A 17,231-nucleotide genomic window follows, 5' to 3' on the forward strand; every position below is an offset into this window, starting at 1 on the left:
CGACTCTTCCATGCAAGTCGAGGCTCCAGTATGTTTGGGGACACTCGGGCTCTGCGACCTGTTGTGGATGGGGCATCCTGCCCACCGATCGGCAGATGGGCGCTGACAGTTGGCTTTTCTTTTTTAGGTGCACGTTCAGGTTCCCGAGCACAAACATCAAGATCACATTCACTGCCCTGTCCAGCGAGAAGAGGGAGAAACAGGAAGCGCCCGAGTCCCCCGTGAAGCCCGTGCAGGCTCACATCTCGCCGCTGACCATCAACATTCCAGACACCATGGCCCACCTCATCAGCCCCCTCCCCTCCCCCACAGGAACCATCAGGTACACAGCAGCTTCCATGGTAGACGGGGTCACCGTGGGGTCAGGGTGTGCATGTGCCAAGGTGGACATGACCCTGTCCAAATTGCAGTCCTTGCCTCTTGCGTGGGACATTCAGAAGCCATCGTACGTCACAGTAGTGGGCAGCAGCGCACAGCAACGTCTTCTCCCTTCCCTGGGGCTGACCTACATGGAGAGGGAGATGTTGAGGGCACTTAAAATATTGTTTAGTTTCTGAGCACTGTTTGCTCTTAGTTTCCTGCATATGAAACACAGTTCACAAATGTTCCTTGTTTTCACTTGGGATTCTTTTATTTGAGTGTAAGTTTAAAGGATAGATGATTTGTCTTATTGGTCTAAAATGTGAGGTGGGTTTTCAGTTGCATTTTGAGTTTTTTGGTTTCCTACAATTTCATGCAAATTCTGATGACTTACACTTTGGATTACTGAGTTTGACCACAGTGAGGTGACAAACTTGTTTGTCCTGATGTCCTAAGAGAGACTGGGAGCTTCAGGAAGTGGAGGATGGTGCCTTCAAGGCGTGCTCTCCACTGCATAACCCGCGCTTTCAGGGGGCAGTAGCTGAGGGTCAGGTCAGGAATTGCCTGGGACCAGCAGGCGTGACCCTGTCCTAGGATCAGATGGTCGGTCCTCCTGTGTTCTGTTGGGTCTTAGAAGAGTGAAGTATGTAATCAGGCATCTTCTTCCATGTGAGTAATGTTAGACTTAGGTGCAAAAGGAACACATTTACTTCTCTTGAGAGCCAAGCTCCTACTGTCCAGGTGTGTCCACAGGGCATGGCTGGCAGGCAGAGAAGGCCTTGCCTCGTCCACTGGGACTGACCCCTACATGTAGCAGAGCAAGGAGGGCACAGAGGGAACACGGGCAGCTCTGGGTTGTAGCTTTTAGTCGGACACTTCTGTTTCTTATCTTAAAAACCAGCATGGACAGAAAGGTATCCTTCTGGAAAGGCCTGGAAGGAGTGTCGGGTAGACTCTGGCTGTACCCTTGCTTGGTGTTATGTGAGTGCAGCTGCTCCCGGGCCCCTTCTCTGCCCCCTGCCATGGCTGCTCTGCTGAGGATGCTGCCTCTGTCTCTCCCACTTGGTTGAATTTGTCTGTATGTGACTAGATGGACCAGGTGCACTTACCTGTGCACCAGGTAAGTGTGGCAGTGGGTAGGCAGAAGACAGCAGCCGGTGGCCCGATTTTTATTCAGCACCGTGTGAAAAGTGCACAGAATTCACAGAGGAAGAGGAGAAAGCCCGTGTTTACCCACGTGGGACAACGGCCCACAGTGGAAGCAGCAGCCTTAGGGTCAGATCACTGACACACTGCCTGGCCATGTGGAGACAGAAGTTCTGTGGGCGCTCAGGGAACTGGAGGTGGTTGGAAACTTTAGGGATTGGGTCAGGAGCTGATGCAGTCTCTCCTCACCCCCTGCCCCATCTTCATCCTGTTTTCCTTGCTCATCCCCTCTCCATATCCCACCGCCAGCACTGAGCAGCAGAGCACCCCCCCTGTTGAGACAGCTCACGGTGGTGGAGCCCACCACCACCCAGCCAGTGGGGCCACTCACCACATTGGCCCTTCATTTATGTTAGCTAGTTTTAAATCATTAAGCAGGAGTTCCAAGAGTGTGGTCCTGCCATCTGTCTTGTTCCTCTCTCCCCAGTGCTTTAAGAGTTGTTCCTGGCATGCGGTAAACACTTGTTTCGTGGGTGAGTGCATATACTGACGGTGCATGTTCATGGTAGAGAGCCCAGTAGTGTTCAGGGGGTGCCAGGTAATAGTGTGTTGTTCCACCTCCTGGGCCCCTCCTTTCCAGTTCAGTTTTTTGGAGGTAACTACTGTTTCTTAGGTATTTTTTCCAGAAATTTTCTATACATTTGCAATACTTGACTTTTTTTTATCCAAAACATAAATGAGATCTAACCATACATACTGTCCTATAACTTACTGGATTTTTAAAACAGTCTTATCTTGGCATCCTTCCATTTCAGTAGCTTGTTCTCTTTTGTAAAGTATAATACTGTACAGAAAAGGGAGAGTAAGTTAAATACATAACTTGGTGAATTATCACAAGTGAATGTGGCTCTTAATCAGCGGAGATCAAGAATCAGAACATTCTCAGCATCATGGCCAAGCCCTACCTTGTGGAAAAAAAAAGTGCATGTTTGAAAACAGGTTCCTGTTTCTGATTTCTGGGTGTTTCCTGTGAGCCCGTCACAGCCTGCGTGTCTGTATCCACGGCCTCCTCCCCTCTTTGTGCGTCCTGTCTTCAGCCTCGCTGCTGTCCCCCTCTCTTCAGACTCCCCCTGACCTTTCCGGTGTAGCTGGAAGCCATGTCCTTTGTTGCAGCCTGTCCTCAGCTCCCTGGTGGGAGGGGGCGAGCAGAGCAGTGGTCTGTGTCCCTCTACCAGGCTGAGCCCTGGAGCCATCATGCATGGTTCTGTGTCCTTGGTAAGTTCCTAAGATGATACATGTGGAAGCAAATACCTGATTTCTTAGGGTGATCTTAAATTTCACAGAGTTAATGAGTCCATTTTTCCATGGAAAATGCTGAAGTTCTCTTACTTTTAAAATTTGTTTTCCTTGAAATAAGATTCAGTTATTGAAACACAGTGTGATGTACGTTTTACCATAGACTAATAGGAGCAACCTTTTCTCGCCCACAGTGCTGCGAATTCCTGTCCATCCAGCCCCCGGGGAGCAGGGTCTTCAGGGTACAAAATGGGCCGTGTGATACCATCTGACCTCAATTTAATGGCCGACAACTCACAGCCAGAAAATGAGAAGGAAGCTTCAGGTGGAGACAGCCCAAAGGTAAATGTTTTATAGCCTCGAAACAGAACCCAGGGCCTGTTGGGGAGCCAGCTGTCCTCACTGCATTGCCTGCATGTCAAGGAACACTCCCCCAGGGCCTTTTGAGAAGTGCACGTCTGCACGGATGTTGGGTCATTGCTGAGCATGTTCTCAGTGCTGGGCACTAGAGATGCATTCTTTTGGTCATTCAGCACTGGGCCCTCCTTGGTGGCAGCTGTGGGCCCAGGTGCTGAGAGCTTGAACCCTTGGTCCTCACAAGGTCACTGCCTGGTGTCCTAGGAGACCACTCTTGGGATTTAGTCTTCCTGTCCCAGATGGTGAAGGTTGCACACACACATGTCTGAATGTACATGTGAACACATATGCACACAAACACACACTTTAGAGAGGACACATCAGTCCCCCTTTTGGATGGTAATTATTATTATTATTTTTTAAAATTTTATTTATTTATTTAATTTATTTGGCTGCATCGGGTCTTGATTGTGGCATGTGGGATCTTCGTTGTGGCACGCAGGATCTTTCATTGTGGCACGCAGGCTGTTCGTTGCGGTGCGCAGGCTTCTCTCTAGTTGTGGAGCACAGGCTGCAGAGCGTGCAGGCTCAATAGTTGCGGCATGCCTGGGCTCAGTAGTTGTGGTGCTTTGGCTCAGTAGTTGCAGCACACAGGCTTAGTTGCTCTGCAGCATGTGGGATCTTAGTTCCCTGACCAGGGATCAAACCCACATGCCCTGCATTGGAAGGCGGATTCTTAACCTCTGGACCACCAGGGAAGTCCCTGGATGGTAATTATTGATGGCCCACAATAGGACCCTGCCTATTTCTATTCTTTGACCCAGTAATACCCCTTCTAGGACTTCATTTAGGGGAAATGGACAAAAATCTCAAAACAAAAGTTCATATAAAACAGAAAATTGAAAGCAACCTAAATGCCCCTAACTGAGGGAAGAATGATTAAGTAAGGGGATATTATGTGGCATAGTTACTGATATGGACGTGCTCTTGATGTAATGCTACGTGAAAAAATAAAACCAGGCATAGTATTACTTTATGTATTTATAAAATGTGGTATATTCGTGTCATAGGACACGTCATAGCCATGGGAATGGATAAGCTGTGGCCGTGCACTGTCTCTCCACAGCAGCCAGGAGCCTCTTGCACAGGGTGCTGGGCAGGGGCAGACACAGAGGGGCACCCTCTGTTGGATTCCATTTTTGTCCATAGTCCATTTGCCTGTTTAAAACCAGGCAAAACTAAACTGTTTCAAGATGCATTCTTAGATGGTAAAACTTAAGTCACAGTAAGGTTATGATTAGTATAAAATGTCAGGAGTAGTGGTGGCCTCTCTGGGAGGCAGCGGGGGATGAGGAAGCTACTGAGACGGGGGCTGTGTTCTCTCTTGACCTAGTGTTGGTTGTACTGTTGTTCACTTTACAAAAATTTGTTTTTACCTGATATGGATGTATTATGGGCTTTCCTGTCTGTGTTATGTTTTTCAATATAAAAAAGCTTTTTAAAAAAATTGAAATGTATAGAAGAAAGATAACAAGGAAACACAGCAGCATAGGCACAGTGAGGAAGGCTTTGTACTCTCACCTGGTGTGGACTCCAGCTCAGCCATTCCACTGTCCCTTTCCTGTAACTCAGCGTGAGCTCACTCAGGGGACAGACAGGGCAGAGCCTGGCCCAAGTGCTCAGGAAATATCAGCTATTTAAAAGTGGGTGCTGCGGACTTCCCTGGTGGCTCAGTGGTTAAGAATCAGCCTGCTAGTGCAGGGGACACGGGTTTGAGCCCTGATCCGGGAAGATCCCACATGCCGCGGAGCAGATAAGCCCATGTGCCACAACTACTGAGCCTGCCCTCTAGAGCCCGCGAACCACAACTGCTGAGCCCGAGTGCCAGAACTACTGAAGCCCGCGCGCCTAGAGCCCGTGCTCCACAGCAAAAGGAAGCCACCTCAATGAGAGGCCCGCGCACTGCAACGAAGAGTAACCCCCACTCGCTGCAACTAGAGAGAGCCCGTGCACAGCAGCAAAGACCCAATGGAGCCATAAATAAATAAATGAATGAATGAGTGAATGAATGGATGGATGGGGCGCTAACAGACTTCCCTGGTGATCCTGTGGCTAAGACTCCCAATTCAGGGGGCCCGGCTTCGATCCCTGGTCAGGGGACTAGATCCCACATGAACTTAAAAGAGATCCCACATGCCGCAACTAATAAAAATCCTGCGTGACGCAGCTAAAGATCCCGCACGTCACAACGAAGATCCCACGGGCCACACCCACATGCCACAATTAAGGCCTGGTGCAGCCAAATACATAAATATTTTAAAAAATAAAAAATGTAAATGAAAGTGGGGTGCTGGGATAACAGGTGGCTCAGTCTTCCAGTGCAGAGCACATGCCCACGGCCAGCTGTCAGGACTAAAGTTAGCCTTTAGTGAAGGTGAAGCCTGCATTCCGTTCTTTGGCACTTCACTCTCCTTCCTCACCCATCCTACAGTCCTCTGCTTGTCTGCCTATTTGTATTTATCTCTAAACAATATCTAAATTGTTCATTTCTAAACCTCATATAAGGAGTATCATCTTGAATGTATTCTTTTGCAGCTTACTGTTTACATAGCGTTACGTTTTGTGGTTTCTCCGTTGATATGTGTATTTCCCAGTTCACAGCCGAGGTGCACCGTCTCCCCAGTGACTTTGCGCATTTGTATGGGGTTCTGAGTTGTCACAATGGCAAAGAGCCACTGGTGGCTTTGAGTGTGCTGGGACCAGGAATGCCAACATCCTGTGGTGTGCATGGCAGCCCTGCACACCTGAACGATGCCTGCCCAAGTGCCTTGGACCCTGGTGTGGGAACCCTGCGTCTGGCTTCTGGTGCTCTCCTCTGAGTGGGGTTTTCTTACAGGAGGAGCCTCTTGATGGACACTTGTTTCTGAGTGGTCCTCACTCTGGCGCTGGGGTGTTCAGCATTCATGCCCCATCTCCTTGTGTGTATGAGGACCCCCACAGGGGCCTGAGAGAGGGTGTGTCACTCCACCCTTTGCCACCACTGTCCTGGCCCAGCTCTTCACTTGGCTGCTAGAGCCCCGTGATGGGCCTCTGGCGTGGTTTAGTGTGCGTGCTGTGGACCCTGCTGAGGTGAGGCAGCTTTTCTCATTTTCTTATTCTTTCTGTTTCTGCCATTTGGACTTTTTCCTTATGTGGTTTTAATGTTCTTTTTTATGCTGCTGTACATGCATCCATTTGCTTCCTCCCAATTTTCCAAATGCTTTCCCATCATATTATATTACTTTTTTTTCTTCCCCCTGCCAGGTGGCTTGTGGGATTTTAGTTCCCTGACCACAGATCAAACCTGGGCCTTCAGCAGTGAGAGTGCAGTGTCTTAACCACTGGACTGCCAGGGAGTTCCCCCATCATATTAGATTACTTTTATAGGAAGGAAAACCAAGCATTATCATAGGAATGCTCAAAAATGTCAAGAATCTTGAATTTTAGTAAATTTAGTAAAAATTTTGATAATTTCAGTACTTTTTTTTTTTTAACTTAAACACAGGATGATTCAAAGCCACCTTATTCCTATGCACAATTAATCGTACAAGCAATTACGATGGCTCCTGATAAACAACTCACCCTAAATGGAATTTATACGCACATCACGAAAAACTATCCCTACTACAGGACTGCGGACAAGGGCTGGCAGGTAAATCCATTTCAGTTGTTATTAAATGTTTCTGTTACATGTCTTGTAGATGCTGGTTGGCAAATGAGAAGAGAATTGAGCTGCTATGTATGTAGCTGGGGCACAGGTAGAATGAGATGAGTGAGGGCCTCTTGTGCCGAGAAAGGAAGAGGCCTGCTGTTGCCACGCTCTCTCTGACCTCCTTAGCGCAGAGTGGGAGGAATAGTGGTTCTAGAAGAAATCTCAGCACTGTTTCTTACTGTTATGGTCTCCATGGATGGGAAAGGTGTGGATCGTTTGAGATGTTTCTCTTGGACCAGTGCAGTTCATGTGTCTAAAGTGAGGGAGAGTTAAAAATCCTGTCCATCCATTTACTTTGGCATTCTTCTGTCTTCCTTAGCTATACGTCTGCTGACATATGTAGCTTTTTGAAGTTTGCACAGAGATGGTTTTCAAACTGTTTTACTGAGGAACCCTTTCTTCAAAAGGTACCTCCTCCAGTTGGCCAGTATACAAAGCAGATGAACACAGCACTGCCCTGTTTCAATTGTCTTCCTGTACTTCCAGCCTATTCCTAGGCTGTCTGTGAATCCAGGCCTCCTCAGAGGACACTTTGAAATTGGTGCATAGTATTTCCATTGTTTGGCTTTTTAATTTAGTTTAATTTTTAAACCTCTACATTGTGTATGTTTTCCCTTGTTCTGCGTGTCTGTGTTATGTGTGGCCATTTACTAGGTGTTTAGCAGGACCTCATGAATTCAGACAGTATGGGAAAGGGTAAGTTTGAAGTAAGGAATAGTAAAAGCATCACGAAAGAGAGAAGAAACATACATTTACATATTCTGAATTTATTAAGTAACCAGGAGTGGCTACAGAATTCCTTTGAGGCTTAATGAGTAAATGATCCTTTGAAAAATGCATCTGTTGAACCATAACCATAATCAAGTGACGTGGGCGGGGTAGGGGGTAAGCCACTCTGTTTAACGGAAGGTAAAACCTTTTTTCTTCTACCTGCAGATGTATAAACATGTTGTAATAAAAAAGTGTTCCAGCCAAATCCTGACTGTTTCCTCTGTAAGGGGTCTTTAGTCGTGTAAAGACTAAAGGTACAAAATGAGACCTAGCCTGTCCTCCTGGCCTGGAGCATCTGTGCCCTGCCCGCCTTCCTGTTCACAGCAAGGTGGCATTTCTCAGTTGGCCGTGAGGGAAACAGTGGCTCGGGAGAACCCTTCCGTATCCAGCTACCTGGCAGTTCTCTTAAGATGATGTACAATTAGGTCCCAGCAGTACTTACCGTATTTTAATCTGTAACAGTGAGCTTGTGCTTCAAAGAAAATGAAAAACAAAAGAAGTGGAAGCAGACGACAGTCTATATCCATGTCTATGTCACACAGCTCCCTGGGCACAGGCAGGTGAGATCTGTCACACAGTCCTGTCCAGGAGCTGTGTGTAGAATTCTGATGATTTGAAATGCCAGTGAGCTGGGTTGTAATGGGAGTGAGTGTTTCTGAAAAGCCTGGCCAGACTTTCAGTGGTGTGTTTCCCTTCTGGTCGTATTTCCCTGTGCTTTGTAGCATCCATTTACGAGAGAACTGATTCCGTGCATCACAGGGTTTTCTTGCTAAAGAAGGCTGAAGGCTGAAGGGCGACCTCCTCCTGGCCTCGGGGTCCTGGGGAGTGAGTCAGGAGGGGCCGTGATCACAGAGAGGCGAGGCCTGCAGAGGTGACCCCTGAGTACTCTGATTGCTGCTGGCTCCTGAAGTGACTTCACAGCCCACTTAGAACTGAGAGTTATAAACACCCTCTTTACTGAACTGTCATTAACCCTTGTTTTTATTGAAACATCTTCTTTTCTGTCCAGATAAAGGTTCGTAAGGGTGACTGCGCCTCTTGCCTGTGTAAGGCTGTTCCTGGGACATTTCACACCTCCTGCTCCAGCTATTTTAGCGAGAAAGGGCTCTCTTGCTCCAGCCCTCCTTTAATTCATGGATATGCACTCAAATTCCTGTCCTCAGCAGTCCTTGCTCTCCCCAGCATGCCCGCATGTGTCCTTTTCTGTCATGGGACTCTCTGAGCTGCCCATCCTCAGGGACTGCACTTACAGACTCTACACGGAAGGCTCATTCCCATTCCCTCTCTCCTGGCTGAAAACAAAAAGCCTTCTATTTTGCAACCTTGTTTCATAAAAGACCCATATCCTTTTTCTTTTGAGAAAAAACCCACAAATAACTGTCAACCAAAACAGCCCATTTTTCAAGTGTGGATTTGCAGACTGCATCCTGCCCTCCCCAGTGGGGCAGGGGAGATGGCAGTGCCATGCTTCTCGGAGCTCAGGTCCCGGTGATTGAGCCCCTTGCTCTGCCTCAGTTCCTAAGATGGCGCCTGTGGACACTTCCCACCATGCCAATTCTGAGCACTTAATGGAAATCCATGGCTCCTTTCAGACTGACTTTTGGTATTTTGCAGTCTACCCATGCCAAAAGCTTTTTGATTAATCCGGAGCAAATCTGAGTATAAAGCAAGGTGGTCTGAGTAACACTAGCTGGAAAGATGGCATCTCTTTTGGTTGCATACTTATGCCAAAATGTTTTACTTTGTTATGACTTATAATTTTACCCTGCTCAGAATTGAGGTATTTGTTGTGACTGAAAAGTTTGAGAATTCTGGAGCTCTTGGCCTCTGAAAGGACCAGAGCTGGTTTCTGAAAGTAGAGGGAGTGACTTGTGCTCACCCACACCCTGCACACTGGACTCTCCTCTGGAAGGTCCTTCCCTTAAATTTCTTTACAAGTCCTACTATGCTGAATACACACTGGCAAATGCTCGGTGCTGAGTGGGACTAACAGACACAAACTGCCCATGAGAAGTGTAGGTTATGGGCAGGAAGGCTGGAGGCGCTCAGGGAGGACAGCACAGAGCAGGCACGAGTCATCAGCTCTGCGCCTTTCCCCTTTGTCAGCTGGGTTCTGGGAAGCAGCCCCTACTGGGGAGAATTTGGGGGAAAGAGAATGTGCACAGTATTGCAGATCCTTTTCTTCGTATTTAGTTTTAAATAATAACCTGCCTTCTCTCTGAATACTTTAAAATAATTTGAGTCACTGGAATTGAATCAGGGTGGTTTAAATGTATATAGCTTGGTTTGATCAAATTACAAAGGCCTTAATTACCTTAGAAATACAATTATTTATTCTATCTGTGTATACATTAAATATCTCTTATTACCTCTTCATGTTTTCTAGAGTCTTGTTGGCTGGAGAATCACAGGTGACCAGTAATTGGGCTCATTTGTCTGTGAGATTGTTGTCAGAGCGCAGAGGAAGTTAGACTCTCTTTTGATGGTGCAGACTGGGTTCTGTTACATTTTCAGAACAGAAAATAGCAACTCCCTGACCTAAGGACTTAACTGTACAGTTTGTCCGTGGTGTGAGAGTTAACGGAGCAGCTGTATTGCTGATCCTGGTCCTGACCTTTGTCAGTGGGTAGAAAGCCTAGTGCCCAGTCCCCTGAAGTAGCACTTCCTGCCTCCAGATTCCCACTGTGCTGACCTCCCTTTCTCCTCCTAACAACATGCATGTGAACCTACTTCACCTAAGTCAGTGCAGTTCCAGCCTTCACTTGAGGCTCGGCACCTCCCTTGTCACGTGTCACCTAGCACTGTGGCTTAGTGGTCACTTCTGAGCTCCCATGTGGGTGCCGGCCTCCCACGGTGCAGTCAGGAACTCAGGACCCTCACCCACAGTTCACAGTGAGAGTGTCCTCCAGTGTCATGATCTGGGCTGGCTTTTCTTAGTGTTTTTTCTTAGAATCTGCCTTCTACTCCACACCCGAAAGGTCTGAATGCAGATGGGGAAGGATTGCCTGCTCTGGCTTGATGGGGGCACCAATAACAGATTCTATTTTCTGGAGGGATTGGTAGGTGTTGGTTGGTTATCAGCCAAACCCTATGATAAAACGTCATAGCGAGTATCTGTGGTTATGCATATATTCTAAATCTAATATACTACATCTGCTTCTAAACAATCTCACAAATCACAGACATAGCTTAGCCTGTCGCTTCATGTTGCCAATGAGGTGCCTGACATCCACGGGCATTGGTGGTTCGTCATGGCCTGTGACTGGTCTGGTTCTTGAATCGTCCCTTAGATTGGTTGTCAAGTAGTATTTGACATGTTTTGATTTCTGAGCCACCTCTGGGAATTCAGAATTTCAGGTCGTGACTAGCAGTTCTATTAGAAAGTTAGTTAGAGAACTTAGAAATGATTTTTGGATAGCCAGAATTTTAGTTTGGGTTGAAACTTTATTAATTTTAAATTTAAGCATTAATGTAAATGCCGAAAGGATCTGAATGCAGGACTTCCATCCAGCTTTTCCTGACCTTTCGTAGGTCTCAGATTTCGGTGCATCAGGGAGCTGTCCTCAAATCACGTGTAAACTGTGAGCTGAGCTTTTTGTAATAGAAAGAAGAATGGACTTAGGAATTGAGAAAAATTTTCTCAATGTGCCTCACAGTATTATTTTGAGAATCAAAGTATATAGTTCTTTTACGGGCAGATGGTGTCAATAATATTTCTAAACTTTGGCTCATTTTTTCTCCTTTGCTGGTTTGCCAAATACTTTATGCTGGATTAATTCATTTTAAAGGCTGTGACAGTTTCTATAAGCTAATTTTGTGCTCAAAAAAGTATTTTAAAGGAATAGTGGATCTCAGCGCTGTCCTTCTCCAAACAGGGAGAGGTCACAGTGATAGCCCTTGATTTCCTACCTGGTAAAAAGGTGGAAGTTGACGTTTTTCCTGTTGGAAATAGCCTCTTTCTGTGTGGTGTAGATTTCTCACCCCTTCCCCATTCCCCAGTTCCCTTCCTTGCCTCCTGGTGCCCATCCTGCCATGCTGTTCACAGTGCCCTGTGTCCTTGTGTCTTTTCCTCTGTAGAAGCCACGTCGCAGCCTCTTGAGTAGTCACACCCCGCAGCTCCTCCTTCACTTTGGGGAGGGCCGGTTCCTTCCAGCACAGAGCTGCAGGACCTTTGCAGGGCACTAAAACTGGGGCACATTTTTATTTCTCAGCAAAGAAATATATGAATTCTACGTATTTTTTTATGTTTCATAGAATTCAATTCGCCACAATCTCTCTCTGAATCGTTATTTCATCAAAGTACCACGTTCCCAGGAAGAACCAGGCAAAGGCTCATTCTGGAGGATAGACCCTGCCTCTGAAAGCAAATTAATAGAGCAGGCTTTTAGGAAAAGACGGCCTAGGGGCGTGCCTTGCTTTAGAACCCCTCTGGGACCGCTCTCGTCTAGGTAAGGAAAAAAGACAAACAAAAAGACCTCATTTAATGGTCAGTAAATTTACCTTTGATGTATTGGTAAATTTTCCTTTTGAAAATGAAGGAATTACCAAATGCATTATGATTAAATGTTGGGTTGGGGATTTGGAAAAAAAAAAAAATGTTGGATGCCACCCATGTATTTTTGTTTCTAGTGGTCTGAAACAATTCAGATTATAAAGTTTTACTTAAATTTCATTCCTATGTAACACTGTTGCTTCGTTGAATGCATATTGTCAATATGATGAGTCGGCAATATCACGTTGATGAATCATGTTTTTTCCTTTTTCTTGGATGTGAAAAGCTCTTTAAAGCTACATCTTAGCTGCTTAAACTCAAGATTGGTTTATACAGTGTTAATTGCCTGATTTTAAAATCCATATTTTTAGCTCCATTAGTAGATTTCTGTTTTTAAACAAAAAAAAGAAATGACTGTAATGTTAAGTCTTGAGCCCCAGCCGGCTCTCACGCTGCTGGCTCCTGCTGCCTGGCTGTGGATGGGAGCTGCTTAGGGAAGCAACCAGTCCCGCCCCATGCTGTGCGGCCTGTGCTGGGTGTGGAGCAGCGGCGCCCTGCATACAGTGGCTCTGTCACAGCCATGCCAGCCTCGCTAAGTGTCCATCTCAGGTCACAGGCATCACACCTAAAGTAAGACTTAAGGAACTGTAGTTGGTTGGCAGAAGACAAATGACACCTTTGTTTTTGCAAAATACGCCTATTAAAACAAGGCAGCTTTATGAGTGCTTTACCTGTAAAAATCCACTGTCTTCTTTTTGGTCATACAGAAGTGCCCCAGCCTCCCCCAATCATGCTGGAGTGCTGTCTGCTCACTCCAGTGGCGCCCAGACCCCTGAGAGCCTGTCGAGGGAAGGTTCACCAGCCCCTCTGGAGCCCGAGCCTGGTGCCTCACAGCCCAAACTCGCTGTCATCCAGGAGGCACGGTTTGCCCAGAGTGCACCAGGTGAGATGTGCAGAGGGCAAGTGTGGTGGGAGAGGGGTGGGTCAGATGAGCATGTGAGCCAGTCTCATCAGAGAAGAAATAGCAAGAGGCCTTGGATCCTTTGCACCTTGTGCCTGATACTTTCTGCATAGTACCTGAATGTTATTTTATAGGCTCTGAAAAATTAATTGCACTGTGTTAAAAAAAAAAAATCAGTCAACTTTTATGACTCTGTATGTAGGTGCCTGAAAAATTTTAGAATTAACCCGTTTCTTAGTTGCTTCATCATTCAAAAATCTATGAGAAAGATTCCCCTCGTAAAGAAATAGCATAAATTAGACAAAGTAGACATTAACAGCAAAAAAAAATGTCTATTTAATGAATAGGTGAGCATTTCTCAGTGTACTTATAAAAGTCGCAATGTAGAATAAAAATATGTGCCCTGGGGAATTAAAAAAAAAATAGTGTGAAAATGTGTCCAAAGTAATTCTGTTATGGTTCCTAGTTGGTTGGCAAAATGTGCATTTTGGTATATTGGAATTCCTGGCCGTGCTGGCAACACCCCCTGCCAGCCCCCATTCCTGTTGCTGGAGCCTAAACGCCCAAATCAGAAAGAACAGAGACTGGCAGAGCTGCTGGCTGCCAGCTCTGTCTCCACACTTCCTGCTCCTCTGCACCTATCATAAGATGGAGACTTTGATCTTGGGGAACATGGCCCCCTCCTTCAGGCTTCATTGGGCAGCTTCTTCCCATATCCTGTGTTGAGGTTTTCTTTTTCATGATGAGAGAACTGTGGGAAGAGGTGTTGTAAGAAATCTGAACAGGCATTTCCCTGGTGGTCCAGTGGTTAAGACTCCGTGCTTCCACTGCAGGGGGCCCGGGTTCGATCCCTGGTCAGGGAGTACTGCGTACCGCATGGTGCAGCCAAAAAAAAAGAAAAGAAATGTGAACAAAGCAGAGATTGCCTTTTTAGCAGTTAGATATACATTAAATATCCCCATTAAATATGTCATTTCTTTCATCATGAATGACTTTATTATTACCAGGCGAAAGGGCCATGTCCTGTTTTCTGAAATCAGTCTGCATGTTGCTAGTGAGGGGTCGTAGTTAGTTGGTTTGGGATGTATGAGCCTCACCTCCACTCCCGTCCTTGGTAGGCTCACCTCTGTCTAGTCAGCCCGTCTTAATCGCCGTGCAGCGACCACTGCCACCGACGATCAAGCCTGTTACCTACACTGTCGCCGCCCCTGTGACCACCTCGACCTCCCAGCAGCCCGTCGTGCAGACGGTTCATGTCGTCCACCAGATCCCAGCGGTGTCTGTCACCAGCGTGGCCGGACTGGCCCCAGCAAATACGTACACCGTCGCAGGACAGGCCGTGGTCACTCAGGCGGCCGTGCTGGCCGCCCCTAAGGCAGAGCCACAAGAGAATGGAGACCACAGAGAAGTAAAAGGTGAGCAGCGGAAGCAGTCACTTCGGGCAGCTTTTCAAGCTCTTAGAAACCCGCCAGCCTCATTCATCCTGACCCCCTTGCTGCTAACATGTTATGTAATGTTGAGCTGGAGCAGGGCTGCTCGCCGCCTGGTTTGTTGTACTTCAAACTAGTGAGATTTCTGTAAGCTACCCAGTAATATTAGTTGGTGTCATTTTTTCTCTTTTCCTTTTCTTTGAATTTAGTGAAAGTAGAACCTATTCCTGCGATTAGCCATGCCACACTAGGTGCCGCTGGCCGGATCATTCAGACGTCACAGACCACCCCTGTCCAGACGGTCACCATAGTGCAGCAGGCACCTCTAGGTCAGCACCAGCTTCCAATAAAAACTGTAACACAAAACGGGACTCACGTGGTGCCAATCCCCGCCGCCGTCCACGGCCAGGTGAATAATGGTAAGCAGTGTCCTCCATGGGTTACTGGGTGCTAACAACTTGAGCAAAGGTCCTCTGCTGTCCTTTTATGGAGCGTGGTGTTCAAGGTTTTCATTCTGTTACAATTTTAATTTTTTTGTCTGAAGAAATGTTTGCATTTGTAAACTACAGGAAACTGAATAGTGCTATAGGATACCAGGGAATTGGCTGTGGGAATTGGCTCCCATGTGATTCCCACTGGAGGAGCCATCTGAAGAGAGAAGCATTTCTAAATATAGTAAGTCCCCTACATATGAACAAGTTCCATTCCAAGAGCGCGTTCTTAAGTCCATTTTGCTCGTAAGTCCAACAAAGTTAGCCTAGGTACCCAACTAACACAATTGGCTGTATAGTACTGTACTGTTAATAGGTTTATAATAACTTTTCGTACATATAATACATAAAAAACAAGCAAACACCAAAAAATAAAACATTTTTAATCTTACAGCACAGTACCTTGAAAAGTACAGTAGTACAGTACAACAGCTGGCATACAGGGGCTGGCATGGAGTGAACAGGCAAGAAATGTTACTGACTGGAGAAGGGAGCGGAGGTGGGAGATGGTAGAGCTGAAGGATCAACAGCAATAGGAGACGGAGGGCAAGCTGCAGTTTCACCCACGCCTGATGTAGATGGAATGCACATTTGCATCTTGAAAGTTTGCAACTTGAAGGTTTGTATGTAGGGGACTTGCTTATCTAGAGAGATGAAAATACTCCCACCTTTTGTAGACATCTGGGTGTGGCCTAGAAGCAACCTGGGGGCTGTCACAGCTGATCTGTCCAATGGCGGTGCCCTCCCCTGGGGCACGGGTGTGCTTGAGAGTATCTGATGGTGGAAGGGGAGAATGCTGGTCTCCTGTTCTCTTTGCTCTGAAAGCCCTCTGGAGCCCCGTGCACATAGCTCCCACGGATGTTCTGACATGGACGAGCCTAAGGGAGCTTGGCTTTTAAACCAGAGGACAGAGAACCTTCTTCCACCCAGTCCTGTGGAGCAGTGTGAAGGGTAGGAGTCCAGCTGGCTGTTAAGTCAGCTCAGGAGTTTGGGCTCCTTGGAACTGGTGTTCAGACGTCTTTGAAGTGAGGCTTCACCCAGGCATGTGGAGTGTGCTTGCTGTCCACACATGTGGGCTGTCGTGATTCAACTACAGGACTCCAAGCAGTAGAATCAGAAGCTACTGGCTCAAAGTAGCTCTCTGTGCCCAGAGAAAGTTTCTTGGAAAGAGGGTGGGGAACAGAAGGCTTAATAGTGTTGACCTCTGAATCCTTCCTTACTGAGCTATTAAGGGACAGAGACCTGGGACAGACACCTCATGTGATTCTGCTTCCCCCTTGCTCCTCCCCAAATTTAATGGACGAATAATATCTGCAACCTTTTCTAGGGAAGACTAACCACTGAGAGTTTTTTGTTTTTAAGTAATAGGTAACATGCCACTTGTGGATAAATTGAGAAGTTTGCAACCAGTTGCCCATTTAAAATGCTTTCTTCCTCAAGCCCGGTGTCTCCTAAGTAACTAAGAGTTTTTCAGGCCTCATTCTTCTTTTCTTCATGAATTACTTGGTTGTCACAGGTGGTCCAGATGTGGCAAACCTGGTGGCCCTGTGTGTGGCTGTGAGCGGGTGGTGTCAAGAGGTGGACAGTCTATTTCTGGTCAGAGCCGTTCTTCCCTGTCTTAAGCCATGGTGTAGGCTGTTGATTCCCAGATACCATGTGCCTTAGAATCACTCAAGGGCTCCCTCCCACAGTCCCCAGCTGAGCAGGTCTGGCCTGGGACCCTAGAATGTACATTTCTCACATGTTCCAGACCTTCTGAGAACTGCCGTGCAGGTCAGGGCCCTTTTATGGCCACCTGTCTAAGGAGTTTGAGAAACTGTGTATCCCTTTCACATATTTAAATTGGTGTCTAAAATTTTTCTTTATAAATTTAATAAGCAAGGAATTAAATTTTCCACTATTGAAAATACTGATGTTTTATTTTAAAATATTTTTTTTAATTTTTATTTTTGGCTGTGCTGCACAGCTTGCAGGATCTTAGTTCCCCAACCAGGATTGAACCTGAGCTCTCAGCAGTGAAAGTGCGGAGTCCTAACCACTGGACCACCAGGGAATTCCCAATACTGATGTTTTAAAATAAAACTTACATTATTCTTTTAAACGTGCTCCTGGCTCTGAATACTGCTCTGATTTGATGCCCCTTCTCACCCACATATCAGCACACAGACAAGCAGGC

At 46.6% G+C, this 17,231-nt stretch overlaps 1 protein-coding gene across 1 annotated transcript in view; it reads left to right on the forward strand.

The window, feature by feature from the left end:
* FOXK2 (forkhead box K2) overlaps positions 1 to 17,231 on the forward strand; it is a gene marked incomplete at its 5' end in the record, with an annotated part of 68,250 nt that overhangs the window by 41,391 nt on the left and 9,628 nt on the right. The window contains 7 exons of the mRNA XM_082860381.1: positions 128 to 322; positions 2,997 to 3,144; positions 6,704 to 6,850; positions 11,936 to 12,129; positions 12,941 to 13,116; positions 14,253 to 14,549; positions 14,774 to 14,983. Coding sequence (XP_082716507.1) covers positions 128 to 322; positions 2,997 to 3,144; positions 6,704 to 6,850; positions 11,936 to 12,129; positions 12,941 to 13,116; positions 14,253 to 14,549; positions 14,774 to 14,983 — 1,367 coding nt within the window. The remainder of the gene's footprint in view (positions 1 to 127; positions 323 to 2,996; positions 3,145 to 6,703; positions 6,851 to 11,935; positions 12,130 to 12,940; positions 13,117 to 14,252; positions 14,550 to 14,773; positions 14,984 to 17,231) is intronic.

The sequence above is a fragment of the Leucopleurus acutus genome (assembly GCF_964270905.1).
Source record: "Leucopleurus acutus genome assembly, chromosome: 19".
In the NCBI taxonomy this organism is placed as follows: Eukaryota; Metazoa; Chordata; class Mammalia; order Artiodactyla; family Delphinidae; genus Leucopleurus; species Leucopleurus acutus.